Source organism: Bos grunniens, chromosome 5 (genome assembly GCF_055505025.1).
Source record: "Bos grunniens cultivar Pamir isolate PY7600 chromosome 5, Bosgru_T2T1.0, whole genome shotgun sequence".
Taxonomy (NCBI): domain Eukaryota; kingdom Metazoa; phylum Chordata; class Mammalia; order Artiodactyla; family Bovidae; genus Bos; species Bos grunniens.
Window position 1 is genome coordinate 20,094,833 of NC_141169.1, and position 25,225 is coordinate 20,120,057.

Consider the following 25,225-nt stretch of genomic DNA (forward strand, 5'->3'; position numbering starts at 1 on the left):
GAATTCGTCTGCCAATACCTGAGATGCAGGTTTGATCCCTGGGTTGGGTGATCTGCTGGAGGAGGCTATGGCAATCCACTCCAGTATTCCTACCTGGGAAATCCCATGGATGGGAGCCTGGTGGGCTGGGGGTCCCAAATGAATTGGACATGACTTAGTGACTAAACAATAACAACAGTAGGATCATACATGTCAATAATTACCTTAAGTGTAAATGGATTAAACAATCCAACCAAAAGACACAGATTGGCTGAATGGATACAAAAATAAGAACCCTACATATGCTGTCTACAAGAGACCCACTTCAGACCTAGGAACACATACAGACTGAAAGTGATGGGCTGGAAAAAGATATTCCATGCAAACGGAAATCAAAATAAAGCAGGTATAGCAATTCTCATATCAGATAAAATAGACTTTAAAATAAAGACCATTACAAGAGACAAGGAAGGACACTACATAATAATCAAGGGATCAATCCAAGAAGGAAATATAACAATTATAAACATATATACTCCCAACACAGGAGCATCTCAGTACACAAGGCAAATGCTAACTATAATAGTGGAAATAGTAACACAATAATAGTGGGGGACTTAAACACCCCACTCACACCAATGGACATATCATCCAGAAAGAAAATTAATAAGGAAACAAGTCTTAAGTGACACATTGGAGCAGACAGACCTAACTAGGTCTGTCCAGAGGACATTCCATCCCAAAACTGTAGAATATACTTTTTTCTCAAGTGCACATGGAACATTCTCCAGAATAAATCACATCTTGGGTCACAAATTAAGCCTTGGTAGATTTAAGAAAATTGCACTTTTTCTGACCACAATGCTGTAAGATTAGATATCCATTACAGGAAAAAAAAAAAACTGTAAAAGACACATGGAGGCTAAACAGTAAGTTTTTAAGTAGCCAATCAGTGAAGAAATCAAAGAGGAAATAAAAAAATACCTAGAAACAAATGACAATTAAAACACAACAACTCAAAACCTATGGGATGCAGTAAAAACAGTGCTAAGAGGGAAGTTCATAGCAATACAAACCTACCTCAAAAAACAAGAAAAATATCAAATCAACAACCTAACCTTACACCTAGAGCAACTAGGAAAAGAAGAACAAAAACTCCAAAGTTAGTAGAAGGACAGAAACACAAAGATCAGAGGAGAAATAAATGAAAGAGACAAATAAAACAAATGCAAAGATCAATAAAACTAAAAGTTGGTCCTTTGAAAAGATAAACATTAAATAAAAAATAAATTGATAAATCTTTAACCAGACTCATCGGGAAAAAAAGATGACTTAATAAAATTAGAAATGAAAATGGAGAAGTTACAACAGACAACCAAAAATACAAAGGATCATAACTGACAAGAGACTGCTGCTGCTGCTGCTGCTAAGTCGCTTCAGTCACGTCTGACTCTGTGCCTTCAGTCACGTCTGACTCTGTGCGACCCCATAGACAGCAGCCCACCAGGCTCCCCCGTCCCTGGGATTCTCCAGGCAAGAACACTGGAGCGGGTTGCCATTTCCTTCTTCAATGCATGAAAGTGGAAAGTGAAAGTGAAGTCGCTCAGTCATGTCCGACTCCTAGCGACCCCATGGACTGCAGTCTACCAGGCTCCTCTGTCCATGGGATTTTCCAGACAAGAGTGCTGGAGTAGGGTGCCATTGTCTTCTCCGGACAAGAGACTACTATATGCCAATAAAATGGACAACCTGGAAGAAACGGTCAAATTCTTAGAAAAGTAAAACCTTCCAAGACTCAACCAGGAAGAAATAGAAAATATAAACAGACCAATCACAAGTGCTGAAATAGAAACTGTGATAAAAAAAATCTTCCAACAAACAGAAGCCTAGGGCCAAATGTCTTCACAGGCAAATTCTGTCAAATATTAGAGAAGTGCTAAACCTATCCTTCTCAAACTTTTCCAAAAAACTGCAGAGGGAGGAAAACTCCCAAACTCATTCTAAGAAGCCATCATCACCCTGTTATCAATACCAAAGATACCACACAAAAAGAAAATTATGGGCCAATATCTCTGATGAACAACCATCCTCAACAAAATACTAGCAAACAGAATCCAATAACACGTTAAAAGGATCATACACCATGATCAAGTGAGGTTTATCCCAGGGATGCAAGGATTCTTTAACACACACAAATCAATCAATGTGATACACCATATTAACAAATTGAAATATAAAAACCATATGATCATCTCAATAGATGTAGGAAAAGTTCTCAACAAGATTCAATACCCATTTATGATAAAAATTCTCCAGAAAGTAGGCACAGAAGGAACCTACCTCAACAAAATAAAGGCCATATATGACAAACCCAGAGCAAACATTCTTAATGATGAAAAAGTGAAAGCATTTCTTCTAAGATCAAGAACAAGACAAGGATGCCCACTCTTGCCACTGTTATTGAGTATTGTTTTGGAAGTCCTAGCCATGGCAATCAGAGGAAAAAAAAAAAAGAAATAAAAGGAACCCAGACTGGAAAAGAAGTAAAACTCCCACTGTTTGCAAATGACATGATACTATACACAGAACACTTTAAAGATGTCACCAGAAAATTACTAGAGCTAATCAATGAATTTAGTAAAGTCTCAGGATACAAAATTAATACACAGAAACCTCTTGCATTCCTATACATTAACAACAAAAAGTCAGGAAGAGAAATTAAGGAAACAATCCTGAAAAGACAACCCTCAGAAGAGGAGAAAATAATTGCAAACAAAGCAACTGACAAAAGATTAATCTCCAAAATAACAGTTATAGCAGCTCAATATCAGAAAAACAACCCAGTCAAAAAACGAGTGGAACACCTAAACAGACATTTCTCCAAAGAAGCCATTTCTCCAAAGATGGCCAACAAACACATGAAAAGATGCTCAACATTGCCCATTATTAGAGAAATGCAAATCAAAACTACAATGAGGTATCACCTCATGATGGTCATAATGGGCATCATCAAAAAAATCTATAAACAGTAAATGCTAGAGAGGATGTGGAGAAGAGGGAACCCTCCTGCAATGTTGATGGGTATGTAAATTGATACAGCCACTATGGAGAGCAGAATGAAGATTCCTTAAAACACTAAGGAGAAAACTACCATATGACCCAGCAATTCTACTACTGGGCATATACTCTGAGAAAACCATAATTCAAAAAGACACATGTACCCCAGTGTTCATGGCAGTACTATTTACAATAGCCGGGACATGGAAGCAAGCTAGATGTCCATCAACAGATGAATCAAAAAAGAAGCTGTGGTACGTATAAAAAATGGAATATTATTCAGCCATAAAAGGAAGGAATTGAGTGAGGTGGATGAACCTAGAGCCTGTTGTACAGAGTAAAATCACTCAGAAAGAGGAGAAACAAATATCATATATTAACATACATAAATGGAATCTAAAAAATGGTACTGAGGAACTTATTTTCAGGGCAAAAATAGAGATGCTGACATAGAGAACAGACTGGTGGGTATGGGTGGGGAAGGAGAAGAGGAGGCGCATAGATAAGCGTAGCATTGACATATATATAGTACCATGTGCAAAACAGCCAGTGGGAAGTTCAGCTTGGTGCTCTGTCACAACCTAGAGGGGTGGGATGAGGGAAGTAGAAGGGAGGCTGATTCACATTGTTGTATACTGGCACCCCACTCCAGTACTCTTGCCTGGAAAATCCCATGGATGGAGGAGCCTGGGGGGCTGCAGTCCATGGGGTCGCTGAGGGTCAGACACGACTGAGCGACTTCACTTTCTCTTTTCACTTTCCTGCATTGGAGAAGGAAATGGCAACCCACTCCAGTGTTCTTGCCTGGAGAATCCCAGGGATGGGGAGCCTGGTGGGCTGCCGTCTATGGGGTTGCACAGAGTCGGACATGACTGAAGTGACTTAGCATAGCGGAAACCAACACAACATTGTAAAGCAATTATCCTCCAATTAAAAATGTATAAAATTTATTTTAAAAAATGAATAATGATTTCAATGGAATACAATCTATTGCATAGAATTAAATTCCATGAGCCATCCTCATGTAAATACATAGATGACTACAGTTCATCAAGCATTTGTAGTTGTTTTTAGAGGGAGGTAGCCATTTAATTACACTGGTGAAAATGGAACTTCTTACAACCCATTCTGAAGATCTAAAACATATACCACCATGTATTCACACAGAGTACGAACTTAATAAATATGGGTAGAGTCTAGGAATATATAATAAAAAAAGCGAATGATATTATACTCACTTAATGTTCTGACCTGCCTCCTGAGAAATCTGTATGCAGGTCAGGAAGCAACAGTTAGAACTGGACATGGAACAACAGACTTGGTTCCAAACTGGGAAAGGAGTATGTTAGGACTGTATACTGTCATCCTGCTTGTTTAACTTATATGCAGAGTACATCATGAGAACGCTGGACTGGATGAAGCACAAGGTGGAATCAAGATGCCAGCAGAAATATCAATAACCTCAGATTTGCAGATGACACCACCCTTATGGCAGAAAGTGAAGAAGAACTAAACAGCCTCTTGATGAAAGTGAAAGAGGAGAGTGAAAAAGTTGCCTTAAAACTCAACACTCAGAAAACTAAGATCATGGCATCTGGTCCCATCACTTCATGGCAAATAGATGGGAAAACAATGGAAACAGTGACAGACTTTATTTTGGGGGCCTCTGAAATCACTGCAGATGGTGACTACACCCATGAAATTAAAAGACACTTGCTTCTTAGAAGAAAAGTTATGATCAACCTAGACAGCATATTAAAAAGCAGAGACATTACCTTGCCAACAAAGGTCCGTCTAGTCAAAGCTATGGTTTTTCCAGTAGTCATGTACAGATGTAAGCTGCTGCTGCTGCTAAGTCGCTTCAGTCGTGTCCAACTCTGTGCAACGCCATAGACAGCAGCCCACCAGGCTCCCCCGTCCCTGGGATTCTCCAGGCAATTACACTGGAGTGGGTTGCCATTTCTTTGCATGAAAGTGAAAAGTGAAAGTGAAGTCACTCAGTCGTGTCTGACTCAGCGACCCCATGGACTGCAGCCCACCAGGCTCCTCCGTCCATGGGATTTTCCAGGCAAGAGTACTGGAGTGAGGTGCCACTGCCTTCTCTGATGGATGTAAGAGTTGGACTATAAAGAAAGCTGAGTGCCAAAGAATTGATGCTTTTGAACTATGGTGTTGGAGAAGACTCTTGAGAGTCCCTTGGATGGCAAGGAGATCCAACCAGTCCATCCTAAAGGAAATCAGTCCTGAATATTCATTGGAAGGACTGATATTGAAGCTGAAACTCCAATCCTTTGGCCACCTGATGTGAAGAACTTACTCATTGGTAAAGACCCTGATGCTGGAAAAGACTGAAGGCAGGAGGAGAAGGGGACAACAGAGGATGAGATGGTTGGATGGCATCACAGACTCAATGGACATGAGTTTGAGTAAACTCTGGGAGTTGGTGATGGACAGGGAGGCCTGGTGTGCTGCAGTCCATGGGGTCACAGAGAGTCGGACACAACTAAGTGACTGAACTGAACTGAATGTTCTTATTTTCAACACATTATCCTAGTATTAGATTTTACAATAAATGTTGAAATAATTGATTAAAGAAAAAGCGAGGAAATGATAATACAATAAATGGCACAAAGATGAGGTAAAGCTCAATGGTAAATACTTTATTTAGAAGGTCTGGAAAAATGGTTGCAAGTTGAAAAGGACAAAAATTATAGCAAAGAACTGAAAATAAACACTACCATGGAAAAACAAGGAAAGAAATCCCAAAGATGTGGCCAGATTAAACAAAATCTAGAAAACTGTCCAAAGATATCATTTTTTTCTGAAAACTTACACATGAGTGTATACACACACACACACACACACACACAAAAGAAAAAAACCCTGAGACTTACAGAAACAGCTGAGGTAAGAGAAAAGACCAAGACCGACGAAACGTAAGTTAAAGGACTGACAGCGGGTGAGGGACCAGGAACCACGGAAAGGAGTCGAACCACAGCATGAATAATAAGCACGAAGTGGCTGGGAACTGCCATTCAGGAATAATATCTGAAAAATTCAAAACATCTACTCTAAAAACAAAGAAAGATTCTGCCAATGATTGGGGAAAAAAATTCAGATGAACAGACAATAGTGATTCCTGATTTCAGCTCTTGCTGAGAGAAAAAAGAACTTAAGAAGAATCATGCAAAATCGAAAGAAATAGACTAATCCCAGCTAAGTATCCAGCAAAGACAAATGTACAGCTAAACAGACAATTATATATGTGAAAATATATGTTGGCAAACAGTAAAATGGTCTCAATTACTAGGTGTAATGCTTAAACCTCTTCTTACTGTTCATAAGACTTGCTTCAAGATACCCATTTCAATAATCGCTCTAAAAATTCTTGCCTTTCAGCTGTTCTCTTGACAGCTATCACATGAGTTTCCTAAACACATCTAGAACACCAACTAGCTCAGACTTTACCGTCAGCGGCCTTCGATTTGATTCTTCATTTCCCATTATTATTATCACAGTTTTTAAGTTTTATTTCTAAATCTTCAAGCTGCAAATATGAGGCTTTAGCACTTTATATACTACTCAATTTATAGTTTTATTAGTGAATATAATTGTTTCTTAAAGTGCTGTTGTTTTAAAGGAGGGCTAGGCTTTATATAATTCAGTGTAACTCCAAGCATACAGTTCGCCAATAGTCCCAAAGTGTACACTTACAAATGGCAGGGCAAATCCTCAAGTACTCACCTCAACAGTGTCAATTCTTCCCTCATGGGGATGTGGTGTCCTTGGGTAGATATCGAGAAGATGTGGTGGTGAATCAAAGTGCAGTCTTTTGAGATTTCTTTTACTAACATCTTTATAATTCAGTTCATCAAAGTTAGTCCTCCATAATAAGACCTATAAAAATTAATCAAGTTGGCAGTTGTTGATTTGCAAGTAGTAGAAGGAAATTTTTTAAAAATGAACATATAAAATATCAAGCATTCAAAATAATTAGGAAGGCTAGATACATTTTTCCACAACACTATATCTCAATACTTTTTAAAAGGGTAATAGGGAGAGATTTCGTATTCTGAATTTTATGTCCACCTTATTCCAGAAATGTGGCTCTGAATGACTTTTGGTCATTTCAAATAAATACAGACGTGTTACAATTTAAACGTACCATACTCAAGAAGTTTAATCAACACTTGAAAAATAAAACACACAGACAATAGATTAGGCAACAATTCAAGTGAAAAGGCCCACACCAATATTAGGCACTCAGTGTTAGTTTTATGTATAAGTATAAAGATGAGCAAAAGAAAACAACTGCTATTTGAGTTCCACAAATGATCAGAACTGGTACCGTTTCAGTTATGAGACAGCAGATTCCCTGGCACTAACGAAAACATAAACTCATTCATAATCATCTGAACATAGACAAACTAGCTGGTTGTAAAAATCTTAGCTCAAGTCTCAGATTCCATTTCCCCTAATCAAATCAAAGAGGGAGCAGAGAGCTTTACAAACCTGTGCATCTGCACCTCCTGATGTAAACAGCTCTCCACCTTTTGAAAATGAAACAGTGAAGACAGGCCCCTAAGAAATAAATGGAGATAAAAGGAAAAAAAGCATTTGATAACATGTTTCCGTGGCCAAGAAGGCTGTGAGTACTAATTTTTCATCCTAATTTGTGCAGACTATTTATGCAGTAAGTGTGAGGACACATTCAGCTGCTAGCAACCAAGGCAGGCAAAGAGAATCAAAGCATCAACTCAATTATCTGAAGACATCTATAAACAATACTAACTGAAAAAGAGATACTAATAAAAATGAGAAAATACACTTTTCTTCCCTTTAAAGAAGTTCATGCATAGGTCAGTGAGTAAGAATTTCTTCTGTTAAGATTTTCTGGCTTTGGAATCTTATTCAACAAATCACTAGCAGAAGCTGAATGATGGGAATGAGGCTGTATGAAGAGAAATCATTCCCTGAACCCCAACATGCTTCACCGAGTTCTTCACGTGGGCAACAGTGAGCCACTTATAGTTCTGAGAGCAGGACACAGATAGGAGAAGAGCTGTGACTGATGACAACTGATACGACGACTGTGAGAATGATGAGCTGGAGTCTGAAAGAACGGTTGGAAGCCACTTAGGAAGTTCCTGCAGTTATCAGGGTGGGAGGTAACAGGAAAGCGAGCATGGTGAGCAATGGCTGCGGTGCTGGACGACGCGGCACAGTCACAGCATGACCTCTGGGTCAGTTTTAGTCAAGAAGACTCATTTCTCATCTCAGAAATGCTAGTATACTGTTTGTTTTTTTAATAAGTTGGTAATCTACACAATGGAAACAGTGAGAGACTTTATTTTGGGGGGGCTCCAAAATCACTGCAGATGGTGACTGCAGCCAGGAAATTAAAAGACGTTGCTCTTTGGAAGAAAAGCTATGACCAACCTAGACAGCATATTAAAAAGAAGAGACATTACTTTGCCAACAAAGGTCCATCTAGTTGAGGCTATGGTTTTTCCAGTGGTCATGTATGGATGTGAGAGTTGGACTATAAAGAAAGCTCAGCACCGAAGAATTGATGCTTTTGAACTGTGGTGTTGGAGAAGACTCTTGAGAGTCCGCTGGACTGCAAGGAGATCCAACCAGTCCATTCTGAAGGAGATCAGTCCTGAATATTCACTGGGAAGACTGATGCTGAAGCTGAAACTCCAATAATTTGGCCACCTGATGCGAAGAGCTGACTCATTTGAAAAGACCCTGATGTTGGGAAAGATTGAGGGCAGGAGGAGAAGGGGATGACAGAGGATGAGAGGGTTGGATGGTATCACTGACTCAATGCACATGATTTTGAGTAAGCTCTGGGAATTGGTGATGGACAAGGAAACCTGGGGTGTTGCGGTCCATGGGGTCGCAAATAGCCAGACACAACTGAACGAATGAACTGAACTGAATCTATACAAGAAAATCTATGGGGGAAAACCTCTATATCTTTCACGTATACCAGCCCACAGTCTCAGGTTATTAACACCTCATAAACACCTTCACCTCCAGACTGTGAAGCCAGTCTCCTGGCTTTTCTCCTAAATTATTTTATTTACCTTTTTTTCCAGTACTCAGTCCTTCTTCCATGGATATTTTAATCCATGGCCACTTTTATTGGTTGTTAATCCAGCCCAATTCCATGGGTACACATATATCTGAGCTGGTTAATTGTCTTATTTCTGCTTCCCTCTAACACAGCTGTGAAACAAATGATAAAGCAAGCAGGAAGTCTGGCAGGATACATGAAGGCAGAAAAAGAAAAGTTCTCCCCTAGACCACAAAGCCCATTCTATTTCTGGATATAAATAGCTTATACTTGGTTAAAAGGAAGTACCTAGTACATCTTATTAAAAAAATAGGAGGGGATGTATTCTAAAAAATTTAGAGAAGTTTGAACATTTACCCAGAAAGGAAGAATAGTTTTTACACTTGAAAAAGTTTTTGTTCGGTATATTATACATCAGTATGTGCGTGTGTGTGTGAGTGAACAGGCTCAATAAATAGCACCCCACTTCCCCACTGGGTTCCTAAACTAATTAAAAAATAAGACAAAGAAATATTATCTTTCTTACTGATGAGGGCTTGTAAAGAGAATATAGCTTCATCTGTGGGTAAACGGGCTTTTTAGAACTGAAATCCAAAGTGAGTCAGACTTGAGTACCCCGTCACAGGCAAGACTGGACAAGGGCTGGCCTCCCACAAGAAATACCAGAGGAAAACCATGAGCACAGGCTCCTAGGAGCTGAAGGTGTTAGGCTCGACTTGCAAATTTCTCCTTCTAAACTCACCCATCAGTTTAGTGGAAAGCGAGAGTGAAAGGGTGTGAGAGGGTCCGAGCTGGCGCGTGAGCGGAAAGAGTAGAAGTCAGAAAAACACGGATCTGTCACCATTTAAGCAGTCAGATCCACACTACATACTGGGGAAGACAGCAGTGGAGGATTAAGTTACCAGCCAGTGAAAGATACATATTGATTTTGACAAGAACTACAATAAATAATACTTTGAAGAGTTGCTTCCAGAGGATGAAAACACAGCCTTGCAAGCAAAAGAAAAAAAAAAAAAATTGCAATAGCAGCAATGTGTAGTACACTTGGAAAAATGTAATAAATTTTTTACATATATAAAGTTTATATTTTAGTTAGTGCCATATACTAAAGTGGATCAGAACTAAAGCAAATATCTTAGGGTTCACACCGTGTGTCCTTGAAGTGTATATATAAGCCTTCCTTCTAAGAGGTCCAGGATCTTCAGCGTACCATCTGAAGAAGCAGTGATGAGATAGTTACCCGAAGGATGGAACGACACACAATTAACTCCACCGCTGTGAACTGATTTGTAGAAAATAAAAGCAAAAAGTTCAGAGAATAATTCGTAATTCTAAAGATGCCCCTTCACCCTACTAGCACCATTAGGTTGAAAGCAAGAATCCATTAGAGGCAATGTCTCCATAGCACCAAAACTCTACAGAGCTCACTAAAACAAGTAAGTAGAGTGGCACCAAACAGCTTAAGCTTCCAGTTCATGAGACAGAAAAACTTTACAAATGAAACTCTGTCATGGAAAGATGATCTTATTAACTACGTAACTATAAAATCTTAGGGTATGTTACCAATATAAACAACCACTGTCTACCACCAGTTCACGTAAGGTATACATCCCAGCCTTAAACTGAATTTAATAACCAATTAGTTGCTTGGGACAAGGGGCGAAGAGTATGGAGATGTCTTTGGAGAAGGGCAGCCTTGCCAGTTTGAGAATTCATTTCTGGACATCATCCTTCCAACAGGAGGCAGTATAACACAGCGATCAAAAGTTTGTTAATCACTGTACTTTGTAAAAAACGTACTTTGTAAACAGAAAGACCTATGTCAGTGGGAGCAAAATTTTAGCAAGTGACATAGGCTCCTTCAGCCTCAATTTCCTGTCTTTAAAGTGGAGGGAACATACCTCTGAGGGCTGATGTGAGAATTTAACCCAGTGTCTGCTGCATTATGTTTATTAAGGGACGGAAATTTGGATTTAATATAAATCTAATATACATTAAGAAATCAGTTCATTTCTCTTTTAACTTCAATAGACAGGCACAGTAGGATGCTGTTTCCTGCCAGTTTTAACACCTATTTGTGCTCACGTATCTCTTTCTGAGTCAACTTCTATCCTGGATTCTTTACAAAGCAGATAACCAAAGTCTGAAAATCTTACAGTAACTTTTTTTCTTTTCTTTTCCCTTTTTTCTCCACAGCTCTCGCATCCACCTCCCTTTGCAGGCTGGCACCTACGCCAGCTCCCTTTGCAGGCTGGCACCTACGCCAGCTTCTTGGACCATGCTGCTGATGGTGGCTAACTTTTCTCTAGTCAGTCCATCACATTTAGTAAGAGGGCCAAGCCACACTGAGAAGAATAGCCTCTGCTAGTGTAAGAGAAGCCCGTTGTACAATTCAATTCTGTTATGGAAGTCGTTACCTTGATAATGCTGGAGTAACTTGTTCACTCTTATATCCCAGATTTTCACAGTATGGTCAGAACCTGCTGAAGCTATGCATGTACCATTAGGGTTAAAAGCCACAAAATTTGCAAACCTGGGAGAAAGGAATAAGATGGTCTAATATTTCAATTTCACTTTAATTTCTTTATTTGAATTGTAATAATTAAATACCTCCTTAGCAAACTAACCTATATAAATGCAAAAAGAGAAATGGACTTACCCTACGAAATCTGAGAAGTTGTTAACACACTGCTTATTTGTGGTATCCCAGATTTTAATAGTTTTATCCTCACTGCATGATACAATTAGTCTGCCATCGGGTGAAAACCTGGAGAGCATAAGAAAGATCATTCTTGTGGAAGGCTCCTGACAATCACAATCAACTCTACCATGACACACAAGTCAGGCTGTATGTATTAAATGATACCACAGCATGCAGCAGAACCATGTTCTGCTACCAACATCTTTCCAACTGAAAATAACACAATGAATGACATTAATAAACCATTAAAAAAGATCACAATATATGATATAGACTAACCAAGTTTCTCTTAACCTTTTATTCTTCTATTTAAATAATTTACTTTTATGGTATCTGTTCTAGGTCTGCACTGCTTCCAAGCCAAATATCTTATGCTTTTTTTTTTTTTTAAAGTATTCTCTATTTCTGTCATTTTCTGGTGTTATCCATACGACCCAAGAGAGTCTCTATCACTCATCTTACCAACCCTGCAGTGACGCTCTTTGTAAGAGAACGACTGGTATCTTAAGAATTAAAACTGAATGCTATCAGCAATAGAGGCATCAGTGGCTCCGTCAGTAAAGAATCTGCCTGCAATGTGAGAAACCTGGGTTCAACCCCTGGGTCGGGATGTCCCCCTGGAGAAGGAAATAACAACCGACTCCAGTATTCTTGCCTGGAGAATTCCATGTACACAGGGGCTACAAAATGTGTCCATGGGGTCACAAAATGTCTAACACAACTGAGTGACTAACTTTATCATTGACAGGCGAACAGATTCCCCAAGCCTGTAACTTCCTGGATGAGGGGAGGCCAGAGAGCTTCAGCGGACTGAAAATAGGACAACTCATTTATACAAAACTGAAGTTCCTTCATGGACTACTATCCACACACCCCATTAAAAAACAAATGAGAAAATTCTCAGACATCTTGTCTACTACGTTCATGCTCTCTCTCCCTTTAAGATCCTTTCCAAGGTTGCTTTTCTGCCTTAAGTGCCTTTTTAGAATGGAGACAGAAGAGCAGAAGATCAAAAACAAAGTGAAAACTATTAGGAAACTATGAATACTAATTTTGCTATTAATACTTCAGCAATAGCAAAACCCAAAAAAGACAGATTTAGGTCATAGACCGATAATGTTTCAATTTTATTTGTAGTTTCCCTCTCGGCCCAGATTACTATAAAAGTCATCAACTAAGTAAGGGTGTGGATTATAATTGAAAGCTTTTCTTTTTGTTCTCTGACCATCCCCTCCTCCCAATTCCTGTTCTTAAGGCTGGCCTAAAAATAATTCTTCCTAACAGAAATTTTCAATCTAGAATTTATGAATTCACCATATTTTAAAAAGGACAGAGATAATTAAATTCTACATGAAATAGTCCTTAAAAATTCAAAGAAATAAACTTGCAAGGAAATATCTTCCACACCGGGCAGTTCAGCTTGATTTTATAATAACGTATCAATCTTTTCCTTTAGAAAATATGTAAGGAAGATTCAAATATGAATGGCAGTATTATAGAAATGCTCCAAAGAGATGAAACTTATTTTGTATAGATTCTGGAGAAGAAAATCCTATTCAGTATCCCCATGAAAATAACCTTTGCATAAAATTATAAATAATTAGTGCAAGAAATCAAAGTGTGTTTCTTAATATGATATCTTTTTTAAAAATTACTTAATGTGAACATTTTAAATTTTATTTCTAAGAGATGACTCAGTTATTACATTTTAAGAAAGCAATGATGAAAAATGTAATAAAATGGAAGGATTAGGTGAAAGCAAAGTACGAAGTACAAATTCACACTATGACATTATTGGCCTAATACAACCACTGCCACGGCCACCACTACCACCATTCTCATTTATCCTGCCAATATTAACCGAGCATCTATGTGCTAGAATGGTTCTCAACACTTTACTTATAACTCATTTAATTCTCAAAATAACCCTACCAAACAAGGGCTACTGCTGGCCTCCATTTACAGATGATTAAACCAGGGCATGTAAAGGAAGAAGAGGAACTGCCCGTCACACAGCCGGGAAGACCTGAACTAGGAAGTCTGGCTCCAGAGCCAAACCGCTCAGCCACTCTGTTGAAGACTCTGACAGCAAGGAAAGTTTCTCTTACTGGCCAAAGTAGAGCACAGGAAGTTCTGTGTGGCTTCTTTGTAACCACAGAAAGTTCTAAAGTGGAAGCAAACCACAGGCCATGCTCTTAGGAGGCTAAGTGCCTGGGTTCTGCTTGACAGCCTGACCACCAGACTATCTTTTAATAAAAATCTCTGTCTGCTGCCATGCCCCATCAGTGCCCTTGGGGAGTTTGTGGGAAAGACATTCATTCATTAACTCATTCAAATATTTACTGAGCACCTGCAGAAACCAGGCATTGGGCACTGACCTGGGTTATAGGAATATCGTGGTGAATGAGACCGATAAGACCCCTGCTTTCAGGAGGCTTTCATTCTAGGTGGGAGGACAGGCACACAAATAACATAATTTTAGATAATGGTAAGAAAAAAGTTTTTAACAAAAAGGTGCCCATTAGTCACTAGAAGCGCCCCAGAGAAACTTGTAAATAAGGAAAAGAATGTTACCTTGATTAGCCAAAAATTCATCCTGAGCAGCTGGAATTAAAGCCTGGGAGAAATTTCCCCAGTGATGAAGAAATGAAATGAAGAGAACGTGAACTTCAGATAAGTGGGGAGTGGAGGAGCTGGCTGGGATGAAAGGAGCCAGTGCAGAGAGGATGTTTCTATCTCCAGCTTGGCAGGGCTGAGGCAGGGCTCAGGTACATGCTCTGGACACTGTATTACAACCCCTGCATATACTCTCTGTAGTTTCTTTTTGTCTACGTGTGTATGCTATCCCTCAGCCATGTCCAATGCTTTGCAGCCCCATGGACTACAGCCCACCAGGCTCCTCTGCCCATGGAATTTTCCAGGCAAGAATACTGGAATGGGGTGCCATTTCCTCCTCCAGGGCATCTTCCCAACCTATGGATCGAACCCGCATCTCTTGCATCATCTGCACTGGCAGGCAGACTCTTTACCACTAGTGCCCCCTGGGAAGCTTTTTTGTCTTTGGAAGGGTTGAAAGTGACAATGGCGATTTGGCCTTCTCCTCCCTTTCAGTTTTAATTAGATACATCAAATAGTTTGGCACCAATAAGAGGCTACTCTTTGCCCTGTCTTTGATCACAAAATGACAGTCCTTTTTTGTGTGTGTGAGGGTTTAAACAATACCTAACAGGGTTATTCGGAGAAGGCAACGGCACCCCACTCCAGTACTCTCGCCTGGAAAATCCCATGGATGGAGGAGCCTGGTGGGCTGCAGTCCATGGGGTCACTAAGAGTCGGACACGACTGAGCGACTTCACTTTCACTTTTTCACTTTCATGCATTGGAGAAGGACATGGCAACCCACTCCAGTGTTCTTGCCTGGAGAATCCCAGGGACGGGGGAGCCTGGTGGGCTGCCGTCTATGGGGTCGCACAGCGTCGGACAAGACTGACACGACTTAGCAGCAGCAGCAGCAGCAGCAACAGGGTTATTAATTTTAAGAATATTAAGAGGATATAAAATTTCTACCAAGACATTAACAAATTTCTAACTCTCTAATTCAGTACCACCCAACCACCTTTTAAGACTTCCAGCAAGTGTGTCACCAAGATGGATATTAGTCAGTGGTGACTAATGGATCACCAGATGTGAACTGTCTGTAAGGCATATGAGAAGTTAACTACTTCTTATTCAATCCCTTAAAATATACTTTGGAGAAAAGGAGGAAATTCTCAAGCTTTTTGCTAGAAAAACTGGTTGACATGTCCTTGAGAGTAGCCAAAGTTATATAACAGGAGTTCTTTAACTTTGAATCTATAGAGTTCCTAAAACTATATGTAAAACTGTAGTCCATAAGCACAGTGATTGAGTTACTTCTTCATCAGTGAGCCAAACAGATCCGTGAACCCTGAGAAGTTTTAAAGTGCATTCATAAGAAATCAAAATCCTCATTTGGATAATTCTTATCATTAGACTAAATATTCTATAAAAACCACTATATACATGCATGTATCAAATCACCACACTGTACACCTTACCCTTACACAAGGTTATATGTCATTATATCTTAATAAAGCTGAGGGGAAAAAACACAAAGGCACACAATCTCCACCCCTGCCAGACAATTAGCTGCATGGAGGAAGGGCTAAGCCTTCTGAGATGAGAGCTTGTGACTCAACTATTAGTCCTCCATGCAGGGGAAAGAAATAGTTTAATTTGAGAGTTAGATAAACAACATTTAGGAATTAGTTATGGTCCCTGAGGACCAACCTGGATTTCACAGGCTGAAGGAGATTTACTAAGCATCCAGTATCAGCCAAACCCAAGGCTCCAACTGCATGCTGCTGCTAAGTTGCTTCAGTCCTGTCTGACTCTGTGAGACCCCAGAGATGGCAGCCTACCAGGGTCCTCTGTCCCTAGAATTCTCCAGGCAAGAACACTGGAGTGGGTTGCCATTTCCTTCTCCAATGTATGGGAGTGAAAAGTGAAAGTGAAGTCACTCAGTCATGTCCAACTCTTCGCGACCCCATAGACTGCAGCCCACCAGGCTCCCCTGTCTATGGGATTCTCCAAGCAAGAGCACTGGAGTGGGGTGTCATTGCCTTCTCCATCCAATTGCATAGGGGATTAAAAAAAAAGAATTTAAAATAAGGGAGGATAGAAAGGAAATAGTGGAAGAGAAGGAAAGCATGAAGAAAACATAGAAAGAAATATATTCCCAAAAACCAAACTTACATTTCTGGCCCCCAGGGCTCTGAGACCAAAGTAGGCATTGTTCTATGTCCCTTAAGAAACAAATCGTTAGTAAGTGGTACTCTGAAGCCAGCAGCTATTCAATAGGAGGGAAAAGCAGTGAAAAGCAGTGAAAGTAAGACTGCCCGGTGAGTACAGAGTCTGAATTTTAAGGCCATTTCTGCGGCTGCCCAGATATGTAACCTTATGAAGCTCCTAACTAACTACCCGAGCCACTGTTTTCTCTCTGGATAATAAGAGAGTCTGAACTGCATTCAAGCCTAAAACTTTCATGTGGTGGTTTATTTGCTAAGTCAGGTCCAACTCTTACAAAACTTTCATAGACTCATTAAAAAAAAAAAAATTGGCAGCCTCAATGTTTGCTTTGATGGGATTTGGGCTTTACATACTGAAGGTGGAGTTCAAGGCAATAAGCAAAACATTCATGTTTTTTTAAGTGTTGGGCAGCATTAGAAGAGAAACCATCTGTTGACTGCAGTGATAGAATTCATTCCTATAAGTGCTGAGAGACAAAAAGCAGATGAAAGAGATGCAAAAAGATTTAGGTGTACTGTGAAACACGCTAATTATTGCTGGATCATTTACCATTTACACGCCCAGACTCCTCTCCTGGGATTTCTAAGAGAACTGCCTAGTAAGCGCTTCCTCTTGCATATGCTGCGGGCACTCTCTGTACTTGTCCCAGTCTGAACTCATCTTCCTCCCCAAACTCCACTGTTCCTTTTCTCAGTAAATGACTTCTCAAGCCAGAAACCCAGGAATCAAGTGCGATTCCTATGTCTTCCACTCACTCTCACTGTCACATTCCAGTCTATCACCAGACCCTGCTTCTTCAGATCCTAACAGGCCCCGCTGACGTTCCATTCTTCACAATCAAGAACGATCTTTTTTTTTTTTTTTTAATTAAAACCCTTTGGTGGTTTCACAGTTTTTCATGGGAAAAACTGCCTGCAGGGTCTGCCCTCCTGTCTCTTCATCATCACCTTACACTTCCTGGCACCACACCCCGCTTCTCTCTGTTCTTGCCCCAGGTGTTCCCCCATATGCTGTTCGCTTTGCTTCAAACAAGGCTCCCTACTCTTTATCTTGTTTCAAATACTGACTCTTTGTGACCCCATGGACTATACAATCCATAGAATTCTCCAGGCCAGAATACTGGAGTGGGTAGTCGTTTCCTTCTCCAGGGGATCTTCGCAAACCAGGGATCAAACCCAGGTCTCCCACATTGCAGGTGGATTCTTTACCAGGTGAGCCACAAGGGAAGCCCCTAGTACTGAGTATTCAGTTCTGTTCAGTCTCTCAGTCGTGTCCGACTCTTTGCAACCCCATGAATTACAGCACTCCAGGCCTCCCTGTCCATCACCAACTCCCAGAGTTCACTCAAACTCATGTCCATGGAGTCGGTGATGCCATCCAGCCATCTCATCCTCTGACGTCCCCTTCTCATCCTGCTCCCAATCCCTCCCAGCATCAGAGTCTTTTCCAATGAGTCAACTCTTCGCATGAGGTGGCCAAAGTATTGGAGTTTCAGCTTCAGCATCAGTCCTTACAATGAACACCCAAGAGTGATCTCCTTTAGAATGGACTGCGTGGATCTCCTTGCAGTCCAAGGGACTCTCAGTCTTCTCCAACACCACAGTTCAAAAGCATCAGTTCTTTTGTGCTCAGCTTTCCTCACAGTCCAACTCTCACATCCATACACGACCACTGGAAAAACCATAGCCTTGACTAGACGGACCTTTGTTGGCAAAGTAAAGTCTCTGCTTTTTAATATGCTATCTAGGTGGTCATAACTTTCCTTCCAAGGAGTAAGCGTCTTTTAATTTCATGGCTGCAGTCACCATCTGCACTGATTTTGGACCCCAGAAAAACAAAGTCTGACACTGTTTCCCCGTCTATTTCCCATGAAGTGATGAGACCAGATGCCATGATCTTTGTTTTCTGAATGTTGAGCTTTAAGCCAACTTTTTCACTCTCCTCTTTCACTTTCATCAAGAGGCTCTTTAGTTCCTCTTCACTTTCTGCCAGAAGGGTAGTGTCATCTGCATATCTGAGGTTATTGATATTTCTCCTGGCAATCTTGATTCCAGCTTGTGCTTCTTCCAACCCAGTGTTTCTCATGATGTACTCTGCATATAAGTTAAATAAGCAGGGTGACAATATACAGCCTTGATGAACTCCTTTTCCTATTTGGAACCAGTCTATTGTTCCATGTCCAGTTCTAACTGTTGCTTCCTGATCTGCATATAGGTTTCTCAAGAGGCAGGTCAGGTGGTCTGGTATTCCCATCTCTTTCAGAATTTTCCACAGTTTATTGTGATCCACACAGTCAAAGGCTTTGGCATAGTTAATAAAGCAGAAATAGATGTTTTTCTGTAACTCTCTTGCTTTTTCAATGATCCAGTGGATGTTGGCAATTTGATCTCTGGTTCCTTTGCCTTTTCTAAAACCAGCTTGAACATCTGGAAGTTCACGGTTCACGTATTGCTGAAGCCTGGCTTGGAGAATTTTGAGCATTACTTTACTAGCGTGTGAATTGTGTGGTAGTTTGAGCATTCTTTGGCATTGCCTTTCTTTGGGATTAGAATGAAAACTGACCTTTTCCAGTCCTGTGGCCACTGCTGAGTTTTCCAGATTTGCTGGCATATTGACTGCAGCACTTTCGCAGCATCATCTTCCAGCATTTGAAATAGCTCAACTGGAATTCCATCACCTCCACTAGCTTTGTTCGTAGTGATGCTTCCTAAGGCCCACTTGACTTCACATTCCAGGATGTCTGGCTCTAGGTGAGTGATCATATCATCGTGATTATCTGGGTCATGAAGATCTTTTCTGTACAGTTCTTCTGTGTATTCTTGCCACCTCTTCTTAACATCTTCTGCTTCTGTTAGGTCCATACCATTTCTGTCCTTTATCGAGCCCATTTTGCATGAAATGTTCCCTTGGTATCTCTAATTTTCTGGAAGAGATCTCTAGTCTTTCCCATTCTGTTGTTTTCCTCTATTGCTTTGCACTAATTGCTGAGGAAGGCTTTCTTATCTCTCCTTGCTATTCTTTGGAACTCTGCATTCAGATGCTTGTATCTTTCCTATTCTCCTTTGCTTTTCGCTTCTCTTCTTTTCACAGCTATTTGTAAGGCCTCCCCAGACAGCCATTTTGCTTTTTTGCATTTCTTTTCTATGGGGATGGCCTTGATCCCTGTCTCCTGTACAATGTCATGAACCTCCATCCATAGTTCATCAGGCACTCTATCTATCAGATCTAGGCCCTTAAATCTATTTCTCACTTCCACTGTATAATCATAAGGGATTTGATTTAGGTCATACCTGAATGGTCTAGTGGTTTTCCCTGCTTTCTTCAATTTCAGTCTGAATTTGTCAGTAAGGAGTTCATGATCTGAACCACAGTCAGCTCCTGGTCTTGTTTTTGCTGACTGTATAGAGCTTCTCCATCTTTGGCTGCAAAGAATATAATCAATCTGATTTTAGTGTTGACCATGTGGTGATGTCCATGTGTAGAGTCTTCTCTTGTTTTGTTGGAAGATAGATAAAACATTAAAAAACTTTTCAACGGGATTGGGACTAACTTCATATTATGATCAATGACACGACTGAGCAACTGAGCATGCATACACGCACACAGTCAGTGAAAGCTGATGTGTAAAACTTTTGTTCACTATTTGCACAACATGAATGTACTTAATGTCTCTGAACTATATACTTGAAAATTGGTTAAATGGTAAATTTTATACTATATATAGTTTACCCAAATACAGAAAAGCCTTAGCAATTCAGAGGATCAAAGATCACTTGTAACACGACCAAAAACTGAAAATTAAGGTCAGATTTTCCCCGTGAAAATTAATGCTAGAGAAACAATGTTGGAAAAGTTGTTTCGTTGGCCTCTACTTATTTTTGACTGAGGATACCATGAAAAAGGTAGAAGAAGAAGAAGAAGGCTGAGCACCGAAGAATTGATGCTTTTGAACTGTGGTGTTGGAGAAGACTCTTGAGAGTCCCTTGGACTGCAAGGAGATCCAACCAGTCCATTCTGAAGGAGATCAGCCCTGGGATTTCTTTGGAAGGAATGATGCTAAAGCTGAAACTCCAGTACTTTGGCCACCTCATGCGAAGAGTTGACTCATTGGAAAAGACTCTGATGCTGGGAGGGATTGAGGGCAGAAGGAGAAGGGGACGACAGAGGATGAGACGGCTGGATGGCATCACTGACTTGATGGACGTGAGTCTGGGTGAACTCCGGGAGTTGGTGATGGACAGGGAGGCCTGGCATGCTGTGATTCATGGGGTCGCAAAGAGTCGGACACGAATGAACGACTGTATTGAACTGAACTGAACCATAAAAAAATACAAGTTAGCCCACACTGCACATTATTTTTAAATATTGAACTTTTAGAAAAATTCTTGTGCTGCTAAAAATAAGTATTTCTCACCTGCATATGTAGATATTTCAAAGAATACATGTTTTCTTCATTACTCCTTAAACAAATTGCATGTTTAAAAAAGCTGGGAAATATAGTAAGTAAAAACAGCCCATAGCACCATCACTCAAACAAAATCATATAATATTGTGTCTATGCAGGAACTTTATCTTTTGTTCATGTATAGATCTTTTATATTATATGTACGAGTTCTGAATATTGCCCCTCTTACCTCAAACACAAACATATTTTCAAGTCACTACTTATGTATCTTCTTTTAATAGCTATATAATCATTTAAGTTTATTTAACCAGCTTTCTCTACTTGGAGAACTTGATTATTTCCAAGTTCTCATCATTATAAATTACACTGAAAGCAGTATCTTTAAATACAGATTTTTTTCTTTGAATAAGAATTTGAATAAATCTATTTAGGATAGATTTCCAGTTGTGAACTCACTGTAACAAGGACTCCTGATACACTTTACAAATGGATTTCTAAAAAGACTGTGCTAATTTCTATTTTTAAAGCATGAATATATCTCCCAACAGATAACATATCTTAAAAAAAATATTTCTGTGAATCAAGATGTATGATTGAAACAATAGGTTAGCCTAGAAAACACAGCTACTCATCTGTTCTTACACTAATGGGCACTACCTCTATGCCACACGGAGTGAGTCTGGGCTCCAGGGACAAACTCATAGTAAGTACGGGGCCCAGAAACAAGGCATTGAATTTAAATTACTTAAGTCAACGACACACTTAAAATTCAAATACTTAAGGGAGAAATAATTGCTCTGTTGACCCTCTACATTCATTTAAATATATTGTCAATGCATTGGAAGGAAAAGCAGTATCACTTAGAGTATTTCTAATGTTAAGCTGTCTAATTTATCTGTAATTTTTGGAAATGTGTGGTGTGCAATACAGATCTAACTTTAAATTTTTCCAAATAGAAATCTAATTATCTGAACTACATACATACATTTTAACATATTAAATAACTACTTAATATTATCTTAATATTTTAACAACTATTCATCTACTTCACCACTGATTGGAAATACCATCTTCATCAGAAAGCATATGTGGATCTGCACCTGAACCTTCCATGACCCATGTTCCTAATCTGGTACCATGACTGTCTTATTTTAATTTCTACAGTTTTATACTGTGTTCTAGAAGCCGGTTACGCAAGCTTCTTTCAATTTTTTCTGGTCATTCTTTTCTTGGTTGTTCTTGGACATTTAATTTATACATACGAATTCTGAAATCAGCTTGTATAAGTTTCCACTAAATTCCTTTGGCAAAACTTCCCGTTCTGAGTAAGGGTAGTAATGATTATCAGACTTACTCCCCTACTATAAAAAAATCATACAACTCAGCAAAATACATGAAGTGATTGTTTTTAGGCACTGGATGAAAGACAGAACAGGGTTGTGAAACTTGAGAGATAGAAAATAAAGGAGATAAGCACCAAATGCATCCCAAATTTCTACCTGGGAGCATTTTTCAGACATGGCTTACGGACACAGAGCCCAAGGAAACAGCTGCAGTCTCACTGGGCAGACAAACAGCAATTAGAATTCAGAACTGCTGAAGGGCTGGAATTTTGAGGGCAGGATTGATAAGAGGACCTGTGAGGAGCAGAAATACCTCCAAATCTGCCCGAGTCTTGAGTCTTTGATTAAATGCAAACCTGATAAGGCTCAGGACAAGAAGGATTCGAAGAAAACAACAGAGACTGTGAGTCAAACAAAGATTCCTGAGGTTACACAGTACCGAGGCATGTCCAAGTTCTCACCAGATCTGGTTGAACATTCCAGGCATTCAATGGAGGCCCTAGAAAGGCCACTAGTACTAAAGTCCAAGAGTAAAGGCCACTCTAGATACACCCTAAAAAGTCTACATTCAACACAATCTAGCTAGGCCAGCAGAAACGTAACAGCTTACCAAAACAAAACTCAACACTTTTTAGATGATAGAGTAACTCATACTCTCAAACATTTAGCCATGTTTGAGCATACAATAAAACATTTAAATACAAACAAGCAAAAATTTTGACTCGGATATGACATAAATACTGGAATTAACAGACAAGGACTTAAGAACTATTATTATAAATATGTTCAAGAATTTAAAGGAAACGATGAGCATAATGAGCAAACAAATGGAAAATCTCAGAGAAATGGATAAGCTTATAGTACACTGGACACGGCCAGGAAAAAATACCATTGAACTTGAAAAAAGGCCAATAGAAACAATACAGATTGAAGCACAAAGAGAATATAAGTTTGAGAAAATGAACAAAGCCTCAATAAATGATGGAGGTTTATTGCAAAAGTCTCCATAAGGGATAACGATGCTGAAAACGAAGGCAGTGTTGGGGCTAGAGATACAACAGGTATTATGTGTGCACGTGACTGTATGCAGGGACCACTCCCGCTTTTCCAAACTCTGCTTCACTATCACTTCCTATGGAAAGTGCCTTTTTAAAAAAAGAGTGACAGGAAATGTTTTAAGGCTCATGTCTCTGTCCCCCTCCACCTCTCCTCCCATTCCCTTACTAATAATTCCAAGTATGGCTTTATCCTGAAACCACACCATGTAATTAGACAGCAACTTCTGTCTTCCTCTCACAGCTCCACTCTCCTCTGAAAGAATCAGCATCATTCTCAAATCAGTATTTTGAGCACGGTGTCCCTCAGCAGTACAGGTTCAAATAAGACTTGGACTGTCTCATGCCAGCCCTCTAAATGCAAAGTCATGCCAGTAGCACAGATCAATCAACAAAAAAGAGCTCAGATCACACTTTAAATAAGGAATTTAAAACAAAAGTGCTTCCCTCCAGGCCAATTTCGATAAGGAAAGAAGATAAATATTAAGTATTGTAGCAGTGAGTCTTAGGAATAGAAGGCTCCCTGGCTGTTAGCAGATGCTAATAACACTTATAATAGCACTTTTCCCAATAGACTGTTGCCAAAGGTTATGGAGTCATTCTTGGTTCTCTTTCTCATCCCATCCAATTAGACACACACTTTTGGTGGTAACTTAACCACAGTAGACCACTGAACAACATGGTGATTAGCGGCACCAACCCTCTGCACAGTGAAAACTCCATGTGGAATTCAGTTTACCCTAGGAATCCAAGGTTCCTCCATATTCCCAGTTCTGCATCTGTGGATTTAACCAACCACCCATGCAGCTCAAACCCACGTTATTCAAGGGTCAACTGAATAAATGATCTAAGATCCAACCACGTCTCAAAATCTCCACAGCCACCACCGTGGACCAAACTGGGGTGAGAACTAGTGCAATAGCCCATACTTCCCAGCTCTGTCCTGACTTTTGATGGTTTACTCTCCACATGGTGGTCAGGGAGATCCCATTAAACTGTAAGTCGGAGAGATGAACAGGCTCCAAGGGCTCGTCTACTCCGCCTGTCCATCAGAGCTATTCCTCTACTCTCCCACACTCTCCACCACCCCTGCCTTCCAGCTCTTCCTTACACGGCCACCCAGCTCCCGCCCGAGGGCTCTCACTCTTGTTTCTTCTATGCAGGACATTCCTTTCCCAAACATCTTCAACTCTCACTCCCTGCCCTCCCTCGGGTCTCTGCCCAAAGGTCACCCTCTCTGGGAGCAATTGCTGAACACCCTATTTAAACCAGCAGCTCTGTTTTTCTCCATAGCACTTACCACCATATCGAGTTTCCTATTTGCTTATTCTCTGTCTCCCCTCCCCAGAACATAAACTTCATGAGAGCAGCAGTTTTTGACCATTTTGTTTATTATTATTCCTGGCACACAATAAACATTTGATGAATGAATAAATAAATGAATGAATGAATTTGCCCTCAATCCCCTTTTCTGGGATTTGGGGGTAAAATTCAGACTACAGCAGGAAAAAACATATGGAAACGTTATGGTGAAACTCTGCACTTACTTGGCACAGCGAACCCAATGTGTGTGTCGGTACAAGGAATATAAGAAGCGCTGGCGGTACATGTTCCAGACTTTGATAGATTTGTCTTCAGAAGCTGAGGCAAGAAACTGGCCATCGGCTGAAAAGTCCACACTTCGAACTGGGGCTGTGTGAGCTTTAAATTCAGAGGATTTCCCTCTCCTGGAAATAAATAGTTTAATATTTATAACATGTGATTTAATTATAATCA

The 25,225-nt window shown here is 40.0% G+C and overlaps 1 protein-coding gene across 14 annotated transcripts in view; it reads right to left on the minus strand.

Annotated features, from left to right (window-relative positions):
* Positions 1 to 25,225, minus strand: part of POC1B (POC1 centriolar protein B) — a 105,129-nt gene that overhangs the window by 45,728 nt on the left and 34,176 nt on the right. For 7 of the 14 annotated variants that reach the window (XM_086403793.1, XM_086403788.1, XM_086403786.1 and 4 more), the window contains 6 exons: positions 24,997 to 25,176; positions 11,778 to 11,885; positions 11,536 to 11,651; positions 10,267 to 10,400; positions 7,549 to 7,617; positions 6,781 to 6,933 (listed from right to left, as the gene is read on the minus strand). In XM_086403793.1, coding sequence (XP_086259919.1) covers positions 6,781 to 6,933; positions 7,549 to 7,617; positions 10,267 to 10,400; positions 11,536 to 11,651; positions 11,778 to 11,885; positions 24,997 to 25,176 — 760 coding nt within the window. Of the gene's footprint in view, positions 1 to 5,675; positions 6,085 to 6,780; positions 6,934 to 7,548; positions 7,618 to 10,266; positions 10,401 to 11,535; positions 11,652 to 11,777; positions 11,886 to 17,604; positions 20,069 to 24,996; positions 25,177 to 25,225 lie in introns of those variants that run through there. The other 7 variants (XR_015164809.1, XR_015164810.1, XM_086403789.1 and 4 more) reach the window with 5 other exon arrangements.